Genomic DNA, 15,718 nt, shown 5'->3' on the forward strand with positions numbered 1-15,718 from the left:
CCTGCCTGCACGGGTTGGTTCTGGAAGACATGGGCAGTGGTGGCAAAGGACAAGGTTGGGCTGGTACAGACTGCTTTGTGCTACCTGTCACGTGGGGCTGGGACAGAGCCATGGCAAACAGCAGGGCCGACTGACCTGCTTGTGCCCAGATAAGCGATGAGGACAGCTCCGGCATTGCAGAGCCCTGGCTCTGAGTAGGGCCCCGTCTGGCAGCCCTGGGCAGGGAGCTGGCAGGATACCGAGGACCATCCTTGGGTCGGTGGGAAGGTGACCCGTGGGAGCCCCAGACTCTCGACACCCCACGCAGGGGCGCCTGGAGCAGCACAGTCCCTCCCGCTCCCCGTTCCCCCCCGCGGAGGCCACCGTGCCTTCCACAGTGCCTGCAACCATCGACCGTGCGTTCCAGCTGCAGCCACAGCTGCCCCTGGTAAATCAGTAACGTCTGGCCTGCGTGAGAGGACGACTCTGCTTGTCCCATGGGCAATGCCAGCCAAGCGAAAGCGGATGCTCCCCGATCCTTTGAGGTGAGGGCTTGACTCCCTGCAGTGGTGTGGGAGGGCTGGGGGCTCCGGGCAGGGCTGTTAAACATGGCCCAGGGCTCCCTTGGCCTGGAAGGACTCGGGAAAGACGAGGAACTTGCACAGCGCCTGCATGCAGAGCCGGGGCCAGGCTCGGCGCTGTTGCGGGAGCGGAGCCTGGGGTGTGTGAGTGCTGGAGCAAGCAACGGCTCTGCTCTCTGGAGGGGCAGAGGGCATCACAGCCGTGCCTGGGGTCTGGCAGGGCAGTGTCGATGCTGGTGCAGGTGGGTGGACATGCAGCTGCCTTGGTGCTGATCTGGACCAAGTCGGGTGAAGTCTGTCCTAGTCAGTCCTTTCAGTAGCAGCGAGGCAGAGGCGGTGCCCCAGCAGCTCTCCCTGCTGCAACCGCGCCAGCCCCAGCACACAGGGCCCATTCCCAGTGATCCCAGTAGTGACAGCCCTGCGTGCTGTTCTCTGCGCTGGCAGTGACATCCCAGCAGGATGCCGGATCTCCCCGTGGCACACACTTGTGACGCTGCTGTGTCCCCCCACAACCCCAGTGCAGTGTGAGGAGGGAGCCCTGAAGCTTAAAGACCTGGTGCAGCTTGTGCCCTGGTGGTGTGCGGCCAAGGGGGAGGGCTGGGCTCTGCGTGCTTCTCCCACACATCAGCACAACACAAGTACCTGTTCCCCGCTGGTGTTGCACTAGCTACCGCTCCCTGCCATCTCTCCCAGGAAAGCAGCACTTGTGCTGGAAAGCATCTGCCTGCAGCCTCCCGTACGTACCATGCCCGAAGTGCCCTTGCTGTGTGGGTGCATCTGGGGATGTGCATGTGGTGAGCCAGATGCTCCCATGCTCGCATATCTCTGGAGACCCTGTTCCTCAAAGGGCCAGGCCTTACGGGAGTCAGAGTCGATGGGCATGTGAGTGGAGAGGCGAAGCCGGAGGCAGTGCACCAGTGGGCTTGCTGTGCTTGGGAAGGCAGGTACTGGAAAGGTGATGAAATTTAACTCTAGTTCAGCCAGGGAAAACTGCCGGTCCCAGGCAGGCTGCATTGCTTGCTGTAGTAGACTGGTGCTTGGACGTTTCTGCAAGACAGTGTGGCTGGGTGCAGGTTCACCCACTCAGGTGTTTGTGTCCCCAGTGCCTGGGTGGCCAACAGCCCCTGCAGAGGGAGGTGTGCAGTTCTGCTTTGCCCCCATGCTGAGGCTTGTAAGATCTCCCTTGATTCTGGAAAGGTTATTGCTGTTGAGGTGTCAGCTGCTACTGTCTTTGGTTTCCAGCGCTCCCTAGCAGACTGTTAGCATCCGTGGGGCTGCTGCTGGGGTGAGAGCTGAGGCCTCCCTGCGATATGCACTCTGGGTGGCCAGGGTTTTGAAGCCTGGAAAGGCAGGAGCCATGCACAGGGCTCTTTTTGAAGGGCATTATTTTGTGTCCCTAATTATGAATCCAACCTGCAACTGGTCCCTGTGACCAGGGCCCCTCCTGAGTCTGTCTGTCCCTCCAAGTGCGTGGCACTTGTTTAGCCTGAAAAGTGAAGTCTGAGTGTGGGTCTAATTGCTGTCTGTGATAAGTATATAAATACTTACATAAACAAAGGACGAGAGAAGAGCTGCACAGGCTAACAGACAATGCTGACGTAAGAGTAGGGTAAACTAGCCGTGAATGTGTGGGCTAGAAATTAGGCCATTTCTAACCATCACAGCAAAAAAATGGTCTGAAACAGCTTTCCAGGAAGAGGAGAGAGAGTGAGAGGAGACCTGGAGGAAGGAGTTTGGTAAGAGGATTTCAGATGTGGCACCTGGGGTGCCAGCAGCCCTGTCCTTGTGGATGGATAGAGCAACCTCCCACAGCCCAGCACTGGCCAGCTCTGGCTCCGCATAGCACTGGGCTCTTGTCCCAGGCTGCAGGACCTGGTGCCAGTACTGACAGCAGCTGCAGGTCTTTGCATTCCTCTCTGGGCTCCCTTTGGCTGCACCAACCCGCTCTTCACACTGCCACAGGACAGAGAGGCAGCACCTTCTCTCCTCCCCAGGCTGGTGCCAGCTTCCCATCTTAGGAGCAGCTCCAGCTGGCACCCCTGCTGTGGAGTGTCTCAGTTTCTTCCTTCTGCTTTTATTGTGCGCTGGAGCTGCTTGTCTTCTTTAGATCTTACCTGTTGCACCTTTCTAGGTCCCACTATTGCAGTGCTAGCTCTACACATTTCCCAAGATTCTCCCAGCCGGATGCTTCCCCCGAAAGGAAGAGTAATTCAGTGATACACTGAGTGGTGGCTGTGGTTCTGCATTACCTCTAACCCAGAGGGGACCAGGAGCCCTGCTGGAGAACTCTGAAGATGCCAGAGCAGTGTTCAGCAGTGTAGCATGGGATGATCCCCGTGGGATGGCTGCCCTTCACAGAGGGATTTGTGAGAGATGGCAGGGAGGGTGGCCAAATTAGACTCTTTAACACCAGGCATGGTGGAAAGTGAGGCAGGCCATCAGGAAATGCTGTTTCTCACAGCATAAAAGGTAAAGGTGCCTAAACTTTACAACCCCTTGTGAAGGCTATTGCAAAGAGTATTTGGAAATCCAAACAAACTGCTATACTCCGGGTTTCACTTATTGGTGCTCCTGGTGGCACGTGCAGGGAGCGCTACTAGGCTAGTGAGGCGTGATTTTCTTTGATGGAAGCATTACTGATTTGTTCCTGTCTCTGTAAAATCTTCTTGAAAGATTTTGTAACTCTCTTTGATGATTTTTCATCCGTTTTTCCTGGTGTTAGAATAAGACTCATTGGATTATAATTTCTGAGATACTCAACTTGTATCTTTTTTCAAGATAAGTGATTTTTTTTCCTCAGCAGAGAAGTTGATTTAATAAGAGAAAATGAATGTGAATGACTCTGCAAGTCTGTGATGGAGTTCGGGGGTGGGGGTGGCCAGTGCATTTTTCCAACCCTTCACAGTTGTGTCTTAAACATTATTGGGAACTAATGAGGTACCAGAAGATTGGTGGGGGGAAAAAGCAAGAATAATGCTGACAATTACCATCTGGAGCATTTAATTTCTCCCCCTAGTGAAATAACAAGACCAAAAAAAAGGAAAGAAATAAAATCAATGAATGGCAATAGTTAAACAGAACTTACAGGCAGCAGGCGGCAAGGTGGGTGAGTTTTGTCCCTGAGAGGCCACCAGCTGGAGCCACCTCTGCCCACCGCCGGGGCAGCCTGGGGGCAGAGCTGGTGCAGGGGGCAGATCCTGGCCGCAGGGTGGTATCCTGGGGTGGCTGAAGCCGTGCGGGCTGAGGCTGCATGGAGGGATGGTTGTGGCATTGCTTGCTTAATCCCCTGTGTGGTGGTGTCAGAGGAAGGCAGCGGGTGGGAGCCAAGCCCCTCTGCTGCAGCACACGTTCAGAGGAAAGCTGTAGATTTGGGGGAGGGGGATCTTGTGCAGAATGGTGCCTGCTGTCAGTGAGGTGTGCCCTGCCTGCACAGCACGGGCATGGCTCTGAAGAGGTGATGGGCAGAGCATGGGATCCTTCCCCAGCGCCTTTGGGCAGTTGGGTCTGCATCCAAAGTATTCCTCTGTGTTGGCTCTGGGCTTCCTGCGGCTCACGGGTCCTCGCCAGCTTCGTGGAGGTGCAGGTGTACGTGTGTGCCCCAGCTGCAGGAGGTCTTTCCACTCTGCTGCTTGTGAAGGCATACACAAGTGTGTGTTGCTGCTGTCCCATCTGTTCCAGGGTCTGTCCACCTTGGTGTGGATGCATGCCCATGGGATGCAGTCAGACCATGTGTCGCTTGTATTTCTGATGATTTATCTCCTTACTACGTGCATTTTTCCAAGCAGAACTTAGTGTTCCTCCTGCTCTTATTTCTAATCTCTTCAGGGGCTTTTCACTGGCCTATTCCCAGTTTCACACCATGTTCATTAAGGTGCTGCTTGATCCCTTCTTCCAAATCACTAATAAGAATGAGGCCCCAGCCCAGTCCTTGCCCTGAGCTGGTGGCAGCAGCCGTACAGCAGTGGTGACTGCTCATTTTGCATCCAGCCTTCAGCTGCTTTCAGGCCTGACCAAAAGGCAGGCAGAGCCAGTCTGCCATGTCACCATGCCTGGAGAAGCTCTACCTGTCCCACAGCTGCTGCCAGCCGCAGAGAGCAATCCCAGGCCAGGGACTTCTGACACGGGCCCTTCGCTGGCCCATCTGCTGGCCTTGCGGGGCGGCTGGAACATGTGCAGCATCCTCTGTACAGACCCAGCATCCCTCAGCCCCACTTCCTCTGCCAAGGCATCAGCTGTTGAGATCTGGGACCATGGGGGCCCAGGGTTATGGTGGGTCTTGCCAGGGGTCTGCATGGTCCTTGTCCTGCCCTCACCACTGAGTGCTCCTAAGGGCCTGGCTATACACTGTGCCACCGGGTGTTGCCATGTCTCAGTGGGCATGTGAGGACAGGCCAGCCTCCCTGAATGCTGTGCCACCCTCGCCTGTCCCCTGGGATCCTGGCACGCTGCTAGTGGCGGGCTGGGAGAGGCCCCATGGACCCGTGCTCACGTGGCTGCAGGTTGCTTCTCTTGGCCTTGAGTCATTCCGTGCGACTGCCATGCGTGGGCCACAGCTGCGGGCTTCCCGGTTTGGACCGTCTGTGCTCCCCTCTCTGACCCTTTGCTCAACAGATATCTTTGCCATCTCCCCTCCTGACCATTCTTACTCCTTTGTCTTTTGTGCTCAGCCAGCGGCTCCTTCTCGGCTGCATGTGAGTCATGGTCATCTCAGCCACTTCTTCCCCTCACCAGCCCCACCTCATCCCCGGTGTCCCTGACTGAAAGCTGCAGAGCCCAGCCTGTTCCTTGCATTCCTCGCTTTTGCCTTGTGGCTTTTGCTTCAAAGCCTTGCATCACTTCACCTGAGACCTGCAAGATGCTGGAGCCCAGCCCACGCTCTGTGGATCTGCAGTTTTGGTGCACCTCTACCTGGGGCCAGGACAGGTGCAGGGCAGGGAACACTGTGTGCTCCATGGAGCAGGAGGCTTTCCAGTGCCACTGGTCTCATCTCCTCTCGCCCCAGTGCCCTGCTTGAGAGCTCTTCTCAGACCCCATGCAGATACAGCAGGAGAGCTGCTGCAGGACAGGCACCCTGGAAAGGCATGGGTTTGGCTTGCTTTGCTGCTGGGAAAGAATGTTTTCTCATACCTTAAGGGACTTGCAGGGGATGACTGAAACTGGCATGGTCCTCCCATCCAGGCACAAAGGCTTGACCCATGCCAGGGCAGTACTGAGAGGTCTGGGTGATGGGAACGCAGGGTGCAGGGGGAGCTGGACACTTCCCTGGTCCTTGTATCTGTGAAGCAACAGCAGACAGACAGGACCTGTGATTCTCCAGCACAGGGGTGCAGGTGTGGATTGAAGGAACCCAGAGACCAGATGATTGCTCCTGGGCTGATCTCATTGTTTGTCATGGTCAAACCTTGATTTACATTCCGAGGCTTGTGCCACAGAGTTGCAGTGCTCATGGTCTAGGACCTGTTAGACTCCCACTCTGACCCCAAACTTCCAGGTCTGTGGATGCAGCCTTCTCTGCCTGTCTCGCCCATTCTGCTGGTGCAAGGCATTTGCAGCAGGTACTGCTCCAGCTGGGAGAGTTGCTGGGGGCTAGCCGCCCTGGCAGAGTCAGGCTCTCCCCGATGCCTGCCTTGTGCAGTCCCTCGGCTTTAGGATGGGAGGACCAAAGGAAGAGCCATTAGTCATTTCCTGGACAGATCCAGGCCATAGCGTATCTCTTTCCAGCTCTCAGTGGTTTGGGGGCTATTTCTGTTTCAGGATTGTCATGTAGATTAAAGCCTTGAATCCCAGCCAGTGATGGACCGGACACAATCCCGTACGTAGTCCTGCAGGGCTCAGCCCAGCATCCCATCTGTGCTTGGCAGGGCAGTCACTGGCCAGCCCCTGCCTGAGAGCAAGGGCTGGACTTGCTGGGCAGGCAGGGTCCTCCTGGCTTTAGTTAGCCCCCACTGCTGGGGGGACTGGCACAAACAGCAGCTCGTGGTGGCAGCTGCCTGTGTCTCTGCTCTGTGCTGGAGCTAACGGTAGCTGCGCCGGCCACCACTGCTCCAGTGTGTGCACACGTGGCTTCTCTGGCTCAGACAGGTCTCTGAGGTGGAAACACAGGTCAGCTGTCCTCCCACTCCCAAAACTTGGGCACAAGGGCACAGCTCCATCCTCTTGTCCAAGTACAAGCCAGTTCTGGAAACTCCTGGGAGACAGTCCCAGCTCCTTGCCCAGTGGGCTGGTGGAGGTGGTGCTGGAGCCTGCAGCCCAAGGGCCAGTCTGACTGGCTGCGGGTGCACACAGACATGTGCTGGGTGGTGATCACCTCCAAGCAGGGGTATTGGGGACCTCGCAGTGGGCAGCGCTCCACCAACTGCAGCACTAACAGTTTACTGGGCCACAACCAAGACCTTTCCCTGTAAAACCCAGAGACAGGCATAGTGCTAAGCACCCCACGAGTCACACCTGCTTGTCTGGCTAATGTCCAGCCTCCCTTATGAGTCCCCCCATGGCAGACGATGAAGGAGCCAGGCAGGCCCTCCAGAGATGCTGGTGCAGATGTGAAGATGGAGGATGATGGTTGCAGATGGGGGACAGGGGCACTGGGATGAACTGCAGGCATTGGTGGTTGTGTGGAGAGAAGACAGTTGATCAAAGGAGCAGAGCAGGCCCCAGAAGCTGGGACAACCCGCACTCTCCTAGGGTGCTGTGTCCAGACCCTCTGTGCTGGCTCTGTAGTGCGCCCTGTGTGGTGACCCCTCCCTGGGTGAGCAGATGCTCTGGGTGTCCGTGCACCTGGGATGGGGTGAACCCAGGGCAGGCCCATGCCGAGGTGAGGAAGGGTCCCTTCTGGCTGGCTGGTGGGAGTCACTGCAATGGGGGCTGTGCCCGCTGTGGGGGCCAGGGAGGGCATGCAGTGGCAGTTGGCCCTTTGGGGGGGGGGGGGGCACTTGTGGGGATCCCTGCATAGTGTGCTGTGGGGCTTCTCGGTGAGGTCTGTGACATGGAGGTTCCCATGTAGGGTGAGGGCGGTCCTCTGCAAGGTCTCAACAAAAGGATCTTTTGTGGGAACGTATCCGTATCCGTGGGGGATCCTGTGTGGGTGCCTCTGCGAGGTTACTGCACAGCTGGTCGGGGGTTCCTGGGCGAGGGCCCCAAGATGGGGAGCTCTGTGTGGGGCAGTCAGGGGTCCTGTATGAAGTCCCTGTGGGGGTGGCCTGGGTGGAGTGTGGGGGTCCCTGCTGGGGGAAAGGGGGGGGGGGAGGTCGGTCCCTGCAGGGATGCCCATGTGCAGTGGGGGGGTTCTCTCCCAGGCCTTTGCCGGGGGATGGTCACTGCTGGTGTCTCCCCACAGGGTCCCTCAGGGTCACCTGTGTGCAGCATGGGAGTCAGCTCCTGGGCCCCTGCCGGGGTCCCAGCCGCAGTACCCATGTGCATTGTGGGGGTCCCCTGCCAGGGGATGGTCTCTGCCGGGGTCCCCCCGCGGGGTCCCAGCCGAGTGCCCCCGCGGGTCGCAGCCGTGCTCACCGCCTCTCCTCACCCCGCAGGGCCCCCGGGCGGGCTGTGAGCGCGGCCCCCGGTGCCGGTGCCGGTGCCGGCCGCCCCGCCGCGCCGCACGGAGCATGCCTCTGAGCCCCGCCGGCAGCAAACATGAGAGCCCGGAGTCGCCGCCGCCAGAGCCGCCGCCGCCGCCGGAGCGACAGCCCCGCGCCGCCGCCGCCGGGGAGCCGGGTGCCGGCCTGCGGGAGGAGACGCGGCTCGACCCGGCCCGGGGCCCCGGCGGGCCCCGCTCCCCCAAGCTGGCGGCCCCGGCGCGCATGGAGGAGCCCGCGCCCGGCGCCATCGTCGTCCGCATCGGCATCCCCGACCTCCAGCAGACGGTGAGTGCCCGCCCTGGCCCCGGCCCCGACCCGCACCCCGCGCGGCCCCCGCCCCGCTCCGCACGGCTGCCGCCCCGGCACCACCCGGCAAACTTCGCACCGCCGCGGGCGGGGGGCGGCCGGCCGGCCCCAGCCCCGGCAGGACGGCTCCCCCCTGCCCTGCTGCCCGGCTCCCCATTGCCCCAGCCCCCTGCTCCCCGGTGCCCCCCTCCCCATTGCCCCGCTCCCCGGTGCCCCCCCCGCCCCCCATTGCCCCGCTCCCCGGTGCCCCCGCAGAGCCCGGCGGAGCGGCGGGCGGAGCGGCCCGGGCAGCCCCGCTGCAGCGCGGCTTTGCAGCCCGGGGCCGCTCCCGCCGCCGGGGGCCCGCATCGGCCCGGGACCGCGCTGCGCTCCGCCGCCCGCCCCGGGCGCGGGGGACAGCGGGGCTGGGCGCGGGGGGTGGGCGCAGCTCGGGAGGCTCCGGTACCGGCGTGGTACCGGTACCAGCACCGCTCCAGCGCTGGCTCCGGCACCGGGATCGGCTCCAGCACCCGCACCGGCTGGGCCGGGCTGCGGGAGCGCGAAGCCGCAGCGCTGGGGACCGATGGCCGCCCGCCCGCTGGCAGCGTGGGCCAGTGGGACTGGGCAGGCTGTGCGGGCAGCTCCCGCCGGTGCCGAGCTGTAGGTGTGCGTGGGCTGCCCGCCGGTGCGCCGGTGCCGACGTGACCGCGGCGGGTTCAGGGCGTCAGGCCCGGGTGCGGCGCAGCGGGTTGCGAGGTGTGTGTGGGGGCACCACTGCACCGGACGGGGTGCCAGGCCACGGTGTCGGTGCCACAAGGCAGGACACGCAGGTGCCGAGGTGTGACACAGGAGGGCATGAGCGTTATGGTGTGATGTGGGGCAGTGTGCGTGGGTATCGTGGTGGGTAGTTACCTGTGGGGCAATGCTGGGGGTCATCCGGGGATGGGGTGCTTGGGGGGAGCGAGAACTTGGAAACAGCCTGGTCAGTGGAGGGAAAAAGTTCGCTGAAGGGCTGGGCTGCGGTAACAGGGGCCCTGAGGAGGAGTGCTCGTTAGGGGTGGTGCTGGGAGCAGCATCTTGCCTGGGCTGGGTGGGCTGCGAGGCACAGCGAGCCTGTGCTCTGAGGCAAGGCGCTGCGGGCAGGAGAGGAGGTGCCCCTTGGGGGTTAGGGGTGGGGGGAGATGAGACAGACTTGGGGCGAGCAGAGCGTTGCTGGGGGTGGAGGGGACTAGAAGAAGTGAGAGCTCTCCTCTTTGGTGGTGAAAGAGTTCTATTTTGGAGACTGGCATGGGGGTTCTACTCGGTGGCGGAGGGGTAGCAGCTGGGGCCAGAGAGCTTGCTAGAGGACGGTGGTGCTGGGGCTGAGGTGCTCGCATGCTCGCAGGCACAGCTCTGCAGGCTGAGCTGCCAAGCACCGGGCAGCAGCAGAGAGAGGCAGGCGAGGCAGCGCTGCCTTTGCTGTCGAAGAATCAGACAGATGCTCTGCTCTAGTGAGGACTGACCTTGCGCTGCGGGAAGGGCTTTACAGCTGCTCTCTGCTCTCTCCAGCCCTGGCCCCTGCTGGGGTTGTGAGCAAGGCTCTTGGGGACACAGTGTATGCTCTTTCCCTTCACTGCTGTATTGGCCCCAGCACATCAGCTCCTCCTCCACCATCCCTGTGCACATCCATCCCCAAGCTGATGTACGGACCCGGGTCTCATCCTGCTCCAGCCCTCAGCCCAGATCCCGTTGTGTGATGCAGCACAGGGCAGGGCCCAGGGACTGCCAGTGAGGGCCTTTACTCAGCCCATTGCCATGGCACCCACCTCTCCACTTCGCTGTTCCTTGGGCACTGCTCTGCACCTCCCTTCCCTGGCTTAGTTTGTTTTGGGAGTGTGCGTGGGCACCGGAGGAAGCAGCGATGTGTGTGATGTGTCGGTGTGATGGTGTGTTGTAAACCGCCCCCCCTTCCTCCTTCCAAGTCCTGCACTGCAGCCAGGGGATAGTCCCAGAGTCCGAGGGAAGCAGCTCAGCCTTGCCAGACCAAAGATCACCCGAGGCAGGGGAGGGAATGCGGCTGCCTGCGAAGCAGAGCATATTTGCATGGATAAAGTGGGAATGTCCCTCCCAGATCTCCCTTGCCTGAGGGGCAGATGCATATCAGAGCGCTGAAGGGTGCAAATGTTTCTAGTGCAGCCTCCCTGGGCTGGGGGTGGGAGCCGCAGGGGCAACCCGCCGGCTGCCCTGGGGCTGGGGACTGGGGGCATCTCTCCCCTCGGCTGCGGGCAGGGTGCCATGGGGAGCCGGGGGGCAGGGGGCTGGGTGCCGGGGGGAACTGGGGGAAGGGGGCAGCACTCCGGCTACGTGCAGGGTGCTGTGGGGAGTCGGGGGGCAGGGGGCAGCGCTGCCAGCTGCAGTAAGGGCAGCATGTCACTTGCATCCCAGCCAGCGCAGCCTGCGCACCGACAGCCCGGCTGATGTGCAGAGGAATTGGCTGCAGCCGCAGCCCAGGGCTCTCCAGCTTTGCAGAGCTACTCGAGTAGCAGGAGCGCACAGGTGGTGCTCCTGGGAGGGCAGGGCTGCCCACCCGGCCCTGTCCCTGCTGCCCGTCACATGGGGCAGCACGCACTGGGTTTCATGGGATGCAGATGGGGGTCGGAGGCTGTGGCACCTGCTCCCCTGGGCAGAGAGGCAGGGCGGAAGCAGATGTGGGTGCAGGCTCCCTGCAGAGCAGGGATGGGCTCTGCTCAGTCTGCACTGGTGGGCAGCAGGACGGTGTGACAGCTGCTCTGTCAGACCCTTGGCTGCCCCACAGGCTGGGCACCCAGTGCTGCTCCCTGCACAGCGGTCCCGCACTGTCACCAGCACAGAGCCATGCTCAGGCTGGTGTCGGGGGCATCTCTTTCTTTCAGACCAAGGCAGTGTCTGCAGAGAGCTGTTGCATTTATGGTTCAGGTGGGGGCTGACTTCCCAAATAGAAACTGCCTGTTTTGCAAACTCCTCTTCTGTGCTAGCTGAAGTACCTTCACTTAAATAATGGGAGGCAGGAAAAATCAAGCTGGCTTAACTGCATACATCCCTAAGAGCTGTACATGACTGGCCCTGAACTTCCCTAGCCTCCTGTGCATCATCCCCCATACCTCGGCTCTGTAATTTAGGCACTCACGGTGCTTATTCTTCATGCCTTGAACAGACAGCTTTGGTCCCTGTCTGCAAGGTGACATCCAAGCAGATGGGGGCATGACCTGTGTGAAAATGGGGAAAATGAGCAGCTGAGCCTGTCCCATCTGCCACTGCTGGGCTTGCCACCGCACCACCATCTCCTCCATGAGACACTCTGGGATGTGTTTGCTGTGTTTTGCAGGAGCTCACAGGACAGATGCTCCAGAGCTGTGTGTATTCCCTGCCTGCTACCCTCTTACAGGGCATGGGTCCTCGATCTCACACAGCTGGAGAGAGTGAGGATCCTAAACCTCCTCCCTGCTCCTGCTCCTGGCCCAAATGGGTCCTGCTTCTCCCTGCAGTTAGTGGGTGTTGCGCTGGTGTCCAACCAGAGCCTGGCTCCCCTTCCCTGGGCTGCTGTGGCGCAGCAGAGCTGTGGCACACTGTCTCTCAGGCCAGGTGGGGACCCCTCTCCTGGCATAATCTCTTGGCTTCTCAGACCCTTTTCCCTGGGCTGGGATAGGCTTTGCAGTTCAGAGGAGCTGCTATTGAGCTGTTCTTCCGCTGAGTGCAGCCACAGGGCAGGGATTGCCCCTAGGCACAGGCGTCTTCCCAGAGGTGTCCTTCCTCTGCTTTTGCTGCTCTGCTTGTCTGGCTTTGCTATGGCAGTGGCCCTCCCTGATGGACAGCCCGTGGGGGGCCTGACACTTTGGCCACTCTGTGGGTCTGTGTGGGGCTCTTGCCCCAGGCCAGGGTTAGTGTCTGCACACCGGGAGGGATCTCACAGCCTGCGGGTGCAGGCTGGGACTCGGGTGGGCTGAGGAGAGGGAAGGATATCCCATAGGCAGGGATAAGGCACAGGACCTTGATCGCACCTGCAGGAAGGGCAGTCAGATTCCCTGCCTTGTAATGGGAACACTCCTGGCCTCCTCTGACCTGGCTCTGCATCTTCTTCCCTGGACCTGTCCAGAGGCTGAGTTGTTCTGAGTGATGGGGCACATGGATCAGGGATCATCCAAGAGAAGAGGCTTTCTTCCCTGCTTGCTCTGGGAAGAACACAAACATAAGGAGGAGGGATGGGACCACAACAGGGATCACTGGCCTCCCCAGGACTGTGTGGTGCCAGCAAGGGGTTGGTGTGCTGAAGGGGTTTTGCTCACTGAACTCCAGCCCTTGTACAGTCTGAAGCGACCCCGTACCCTCCTACCACGGGTACCTCTGGGCTTCTGAGTCTGGCTTGGCTGCTGCAGCACGGGCTGACGTGCCGTGGGCTTTGCTATAGCAAGCTCTGCTTGACGGTGGAGATTGTCTCTTTTGGGATCTTCGGGCACAGGGTGGACAGGTGGCTTTTCAGTAACAAGTCAGACTCTGTTAGCTGCCACAATTTCAGAGATCAGGACTTCATCTGGGCAAAGTTCAGCTTATTCAAGTTCGTGTCTGCTGTCACGGTTGGAGCTTCCAGGTGGATTTTTAGACTGTGAAGCAGCTGACTTTTCAAGTCAAGTTTCCCAGGTCTCTTGGAGTTGTCTCCAAGCCTCTCTTAGGTTCCTTTTGCAACTCTCCAGCATGTGTTTATTCAGCTGAAAGCCTTTGAATTCACTGTTAGTGGCTTCCATTGTTAAGACCAAATCTCCACCCGAGGCTGTGACCTTGTCTCTGAAAAGGCAGTCTCTTCAGGCACATCACTGTTTATATCCTAATGATGGCCCAGCACTTTGAGATTAAATTGTCTGAGCTGCCTGCACAGGCTCTGAGCTCAGGGAAGAGCAGCCGAGCTGCCCTACACCCTTACGGACAACTTGGGAAATGGAACCTGGAGTGCAGGAGGAACAGAACACATCTCCTGCTTCGCACAGACCTGTGAGATGCAGAGAGGTGGGTGGAGACCGGGGAGGGGTGTGCTTGGAGGGGAAGGGAACACATCTGAATGACCAAAAGGAGACTATTTATCACAATGCAGAAGTAGCTGGTAGTATTTCCTGCTGTGTAGGCGAAGAGCTCTGCTGGGGACATAAACAGGTTATAAACCCCTCAGAGTACTGACCAACAGAGTTGCAAATGGCCCTCCTTTCTGACAGGCAGAGTTGCCCCAGGGAGCTGCAGGGTTCCCAGAGCTTATGGGTATGGGACAGCCTGGACCCATGGACTGTCCTGGGCAGGGGCAGAGGCTGGGGCTGTGGGAGAAGAGTGGTGCCTGGCTCCTGCTGGCACACGCTGCTCCTGTGCTGGGGAGTGCCTGGAAATGTGGTCAGGAGCCACGCAATGCCCTGCAGCCTGGGGTCCTCTGTCCTGCATGGTCCCTGGCAGGTGAGTCCACTACTGGAGCTGGATATTTTTCATGGTGCCCCAAATTTGCTGTCCCCTGTTCCCCTCTGTGAGCTCTCTGTGACAGCTGAGGCATGCAAGGTAAGTGTTTGGGAAAAGGAAGGTGCCACAAGATGGGTACATCTTGTTGTTCCAGTTTTGGGTCCTTGCCTCCTCTCTTGACCTCCATTCCCACTAGCAGTTTCCAAAGGACTCCTACGTAGCAGTGTCCCATGTGTGTGGGTGCTGAACTCTTTGGGAGGTGCCTGGGCCTGCCCAGCCTGCCATGGAGTCCACTGTGATGGGACCCCAGCTCCTGCTTCTCCCACCCAGAGGTGCCCAGCTCCTGCAAGCAGGTTTTGGGGGATGGCGGGTGCAAGGGGTGGCTGCTCTGCTGGGAGCCCTCAGGTGGAGAAGTCTGGGCAGGTCAAGTTGGTGGCCTGGCAGGAGGAGGGACAATTTGTGCTGTAGTGGAGGGGAAGAGTGATATTGAGAGCAAAGAGACCCTTTGAGAGGCAGATGCTGATTTGGGAGGAGAGACAGAAAGCTGTTTGTGTTGAAGAGGCATGGAGCTGTGGATGCATTTCTTGCAGGGTGCCATTCCAGAGCATGTGAGATGGGTCTGGGCTGTGCAGGGAAGCCACGGTGAGGACACTGGAGGGACTGTCCATCAATGGGAGGTGGGTGAGCATGGCTGTGTGGCTATGCTGAGAACATGGGCTCTGCTCCTCACCGGTACTGGCAGAGCGGGCAGTGCTGAGAAGGAGCCACCGTCTCATGGCATCTGCTTGGGTGCAGCCCTGTGGTGGCAGACTTGGTGCTTTCAGGCCAGATCATCAGTTCCCAAACTGGCAGGATCACAGTTGGTAAGGTGGATTTGCAGCCCTAGGGAGAATTTGGTCTCATCTGCAAAGGGGATCATGTTGAAGCATGGCCCGTTTGATGTGTTGCAGCCAGGAAAGCCTGGGTGATGCTGAAGGATTCACATCCTGTGGAAGGTTGTCCTGTGGTGTCCAGGCAGCGAGGTCTGGCATGTCTTTCCTCTGCTGGCATCTGTCCTGCTGGAGGGCTCCTTCCTCATGCAGGGCTTTGGTGATGTGTTGGGGACTGGCGAGGAAATGTCCCTCAACCAAGGGCCTTGGAGGCGTGAGACCACCCAGCTCCATTGGTGAGAGGCTGTTTGAGCAATCTGCTGAGGCCAGGGCCTCCCTTTGCTGCAGGATGGAGTTGCTCATTTCCCTCTGTGGCTGCAGAAAAGCCTCTGCCCTCACACCTCTTCCCAGTCACCTGATACTTCAGGTTAATATTGGGACTTATCTCCTTAATGCAAATGAAATAAGAGCCTGACAACCAGTGCACAAAGCATCGATTCTTCTGTTAAGCCCAAGGGAAGTGAAGAAATAAATTTTCCTATTATAGAAGAGAGATAGGCAAAGTTTTCCTGAACCTCTGCTTAGCCAGGACTGATGGTGGGAAGGCAGGCTGCCAAGAGACGGTGTGGCTTGCCATTCATTTGGGATTTGATTTGAATTCGCTGTCCCACAAGCCCGAGAGTGCGGCTGCAGCCCATCCTGCAAGCAGTAACAACCTCGTGTCTGCAGCCTGGTGAGGGGTGCGGTGGCCACAAGCTGTGGCCAAGTGAGCTGCCCACCAGCAGTGGAGGCATGGGGACTGCACACAGCTTTGCCTGGAGGGGAGTGCCACACAGTGACACACTGTCACTGTGGTGATGCTGCCACCACAGTGTGGTCAGCACAGGATGGGTGGGGAGGGGGCTGCAGCGCCTTTGCTGATGGGGCTTTGTGTGCTGCAGAGGGGTTGTAGGACAAGGGACACTGGTTCTCTGATGAG

General features: G+C 59.5%; 1 protein-coding gene across 1 annotated transcript in view; it reads left to right on the forward strand.

Annotated features, from left to right (window-relative positions):
- The window catches only part of SHANK3 (SH3 and multiple ankyrin repeat domains 3), a 370,723-nt gene that overhangs the window by 16,577 nt on the left and 338,428 nt on the right, over nucleotides 1–15,718 (forward strand). Inside the window, exon 3 of the mRNA XM_037388277.1 lies at nucleotides 8,090–8,422. Within this exon, the coding sequence (XP_037244174.1) occupies nucleotides 8,165–8,422 (258 nt within the window). The 5' untranslated portion in view covers nucleotides 8,090–8,164. The remainder of the gene's footprint in view (nucleotides 1–8,089; nucleotides 8,423–15,718) is intronic.

This window comes from Falco rusticolus, chromosome 5, assembly GCF_015220075.1.
Source record: "Falco rusticolus isolate bFalRus1 chromosome 5, bFalRus1.pri, whole genome shotgun sequence".
Taxonomy (NCBI): domain Eukaryota; kingdom Metazoa; phylum Chordata; class Aves; order Falconiformes; family Falconidae; genus Falco; species Falco rusticolus.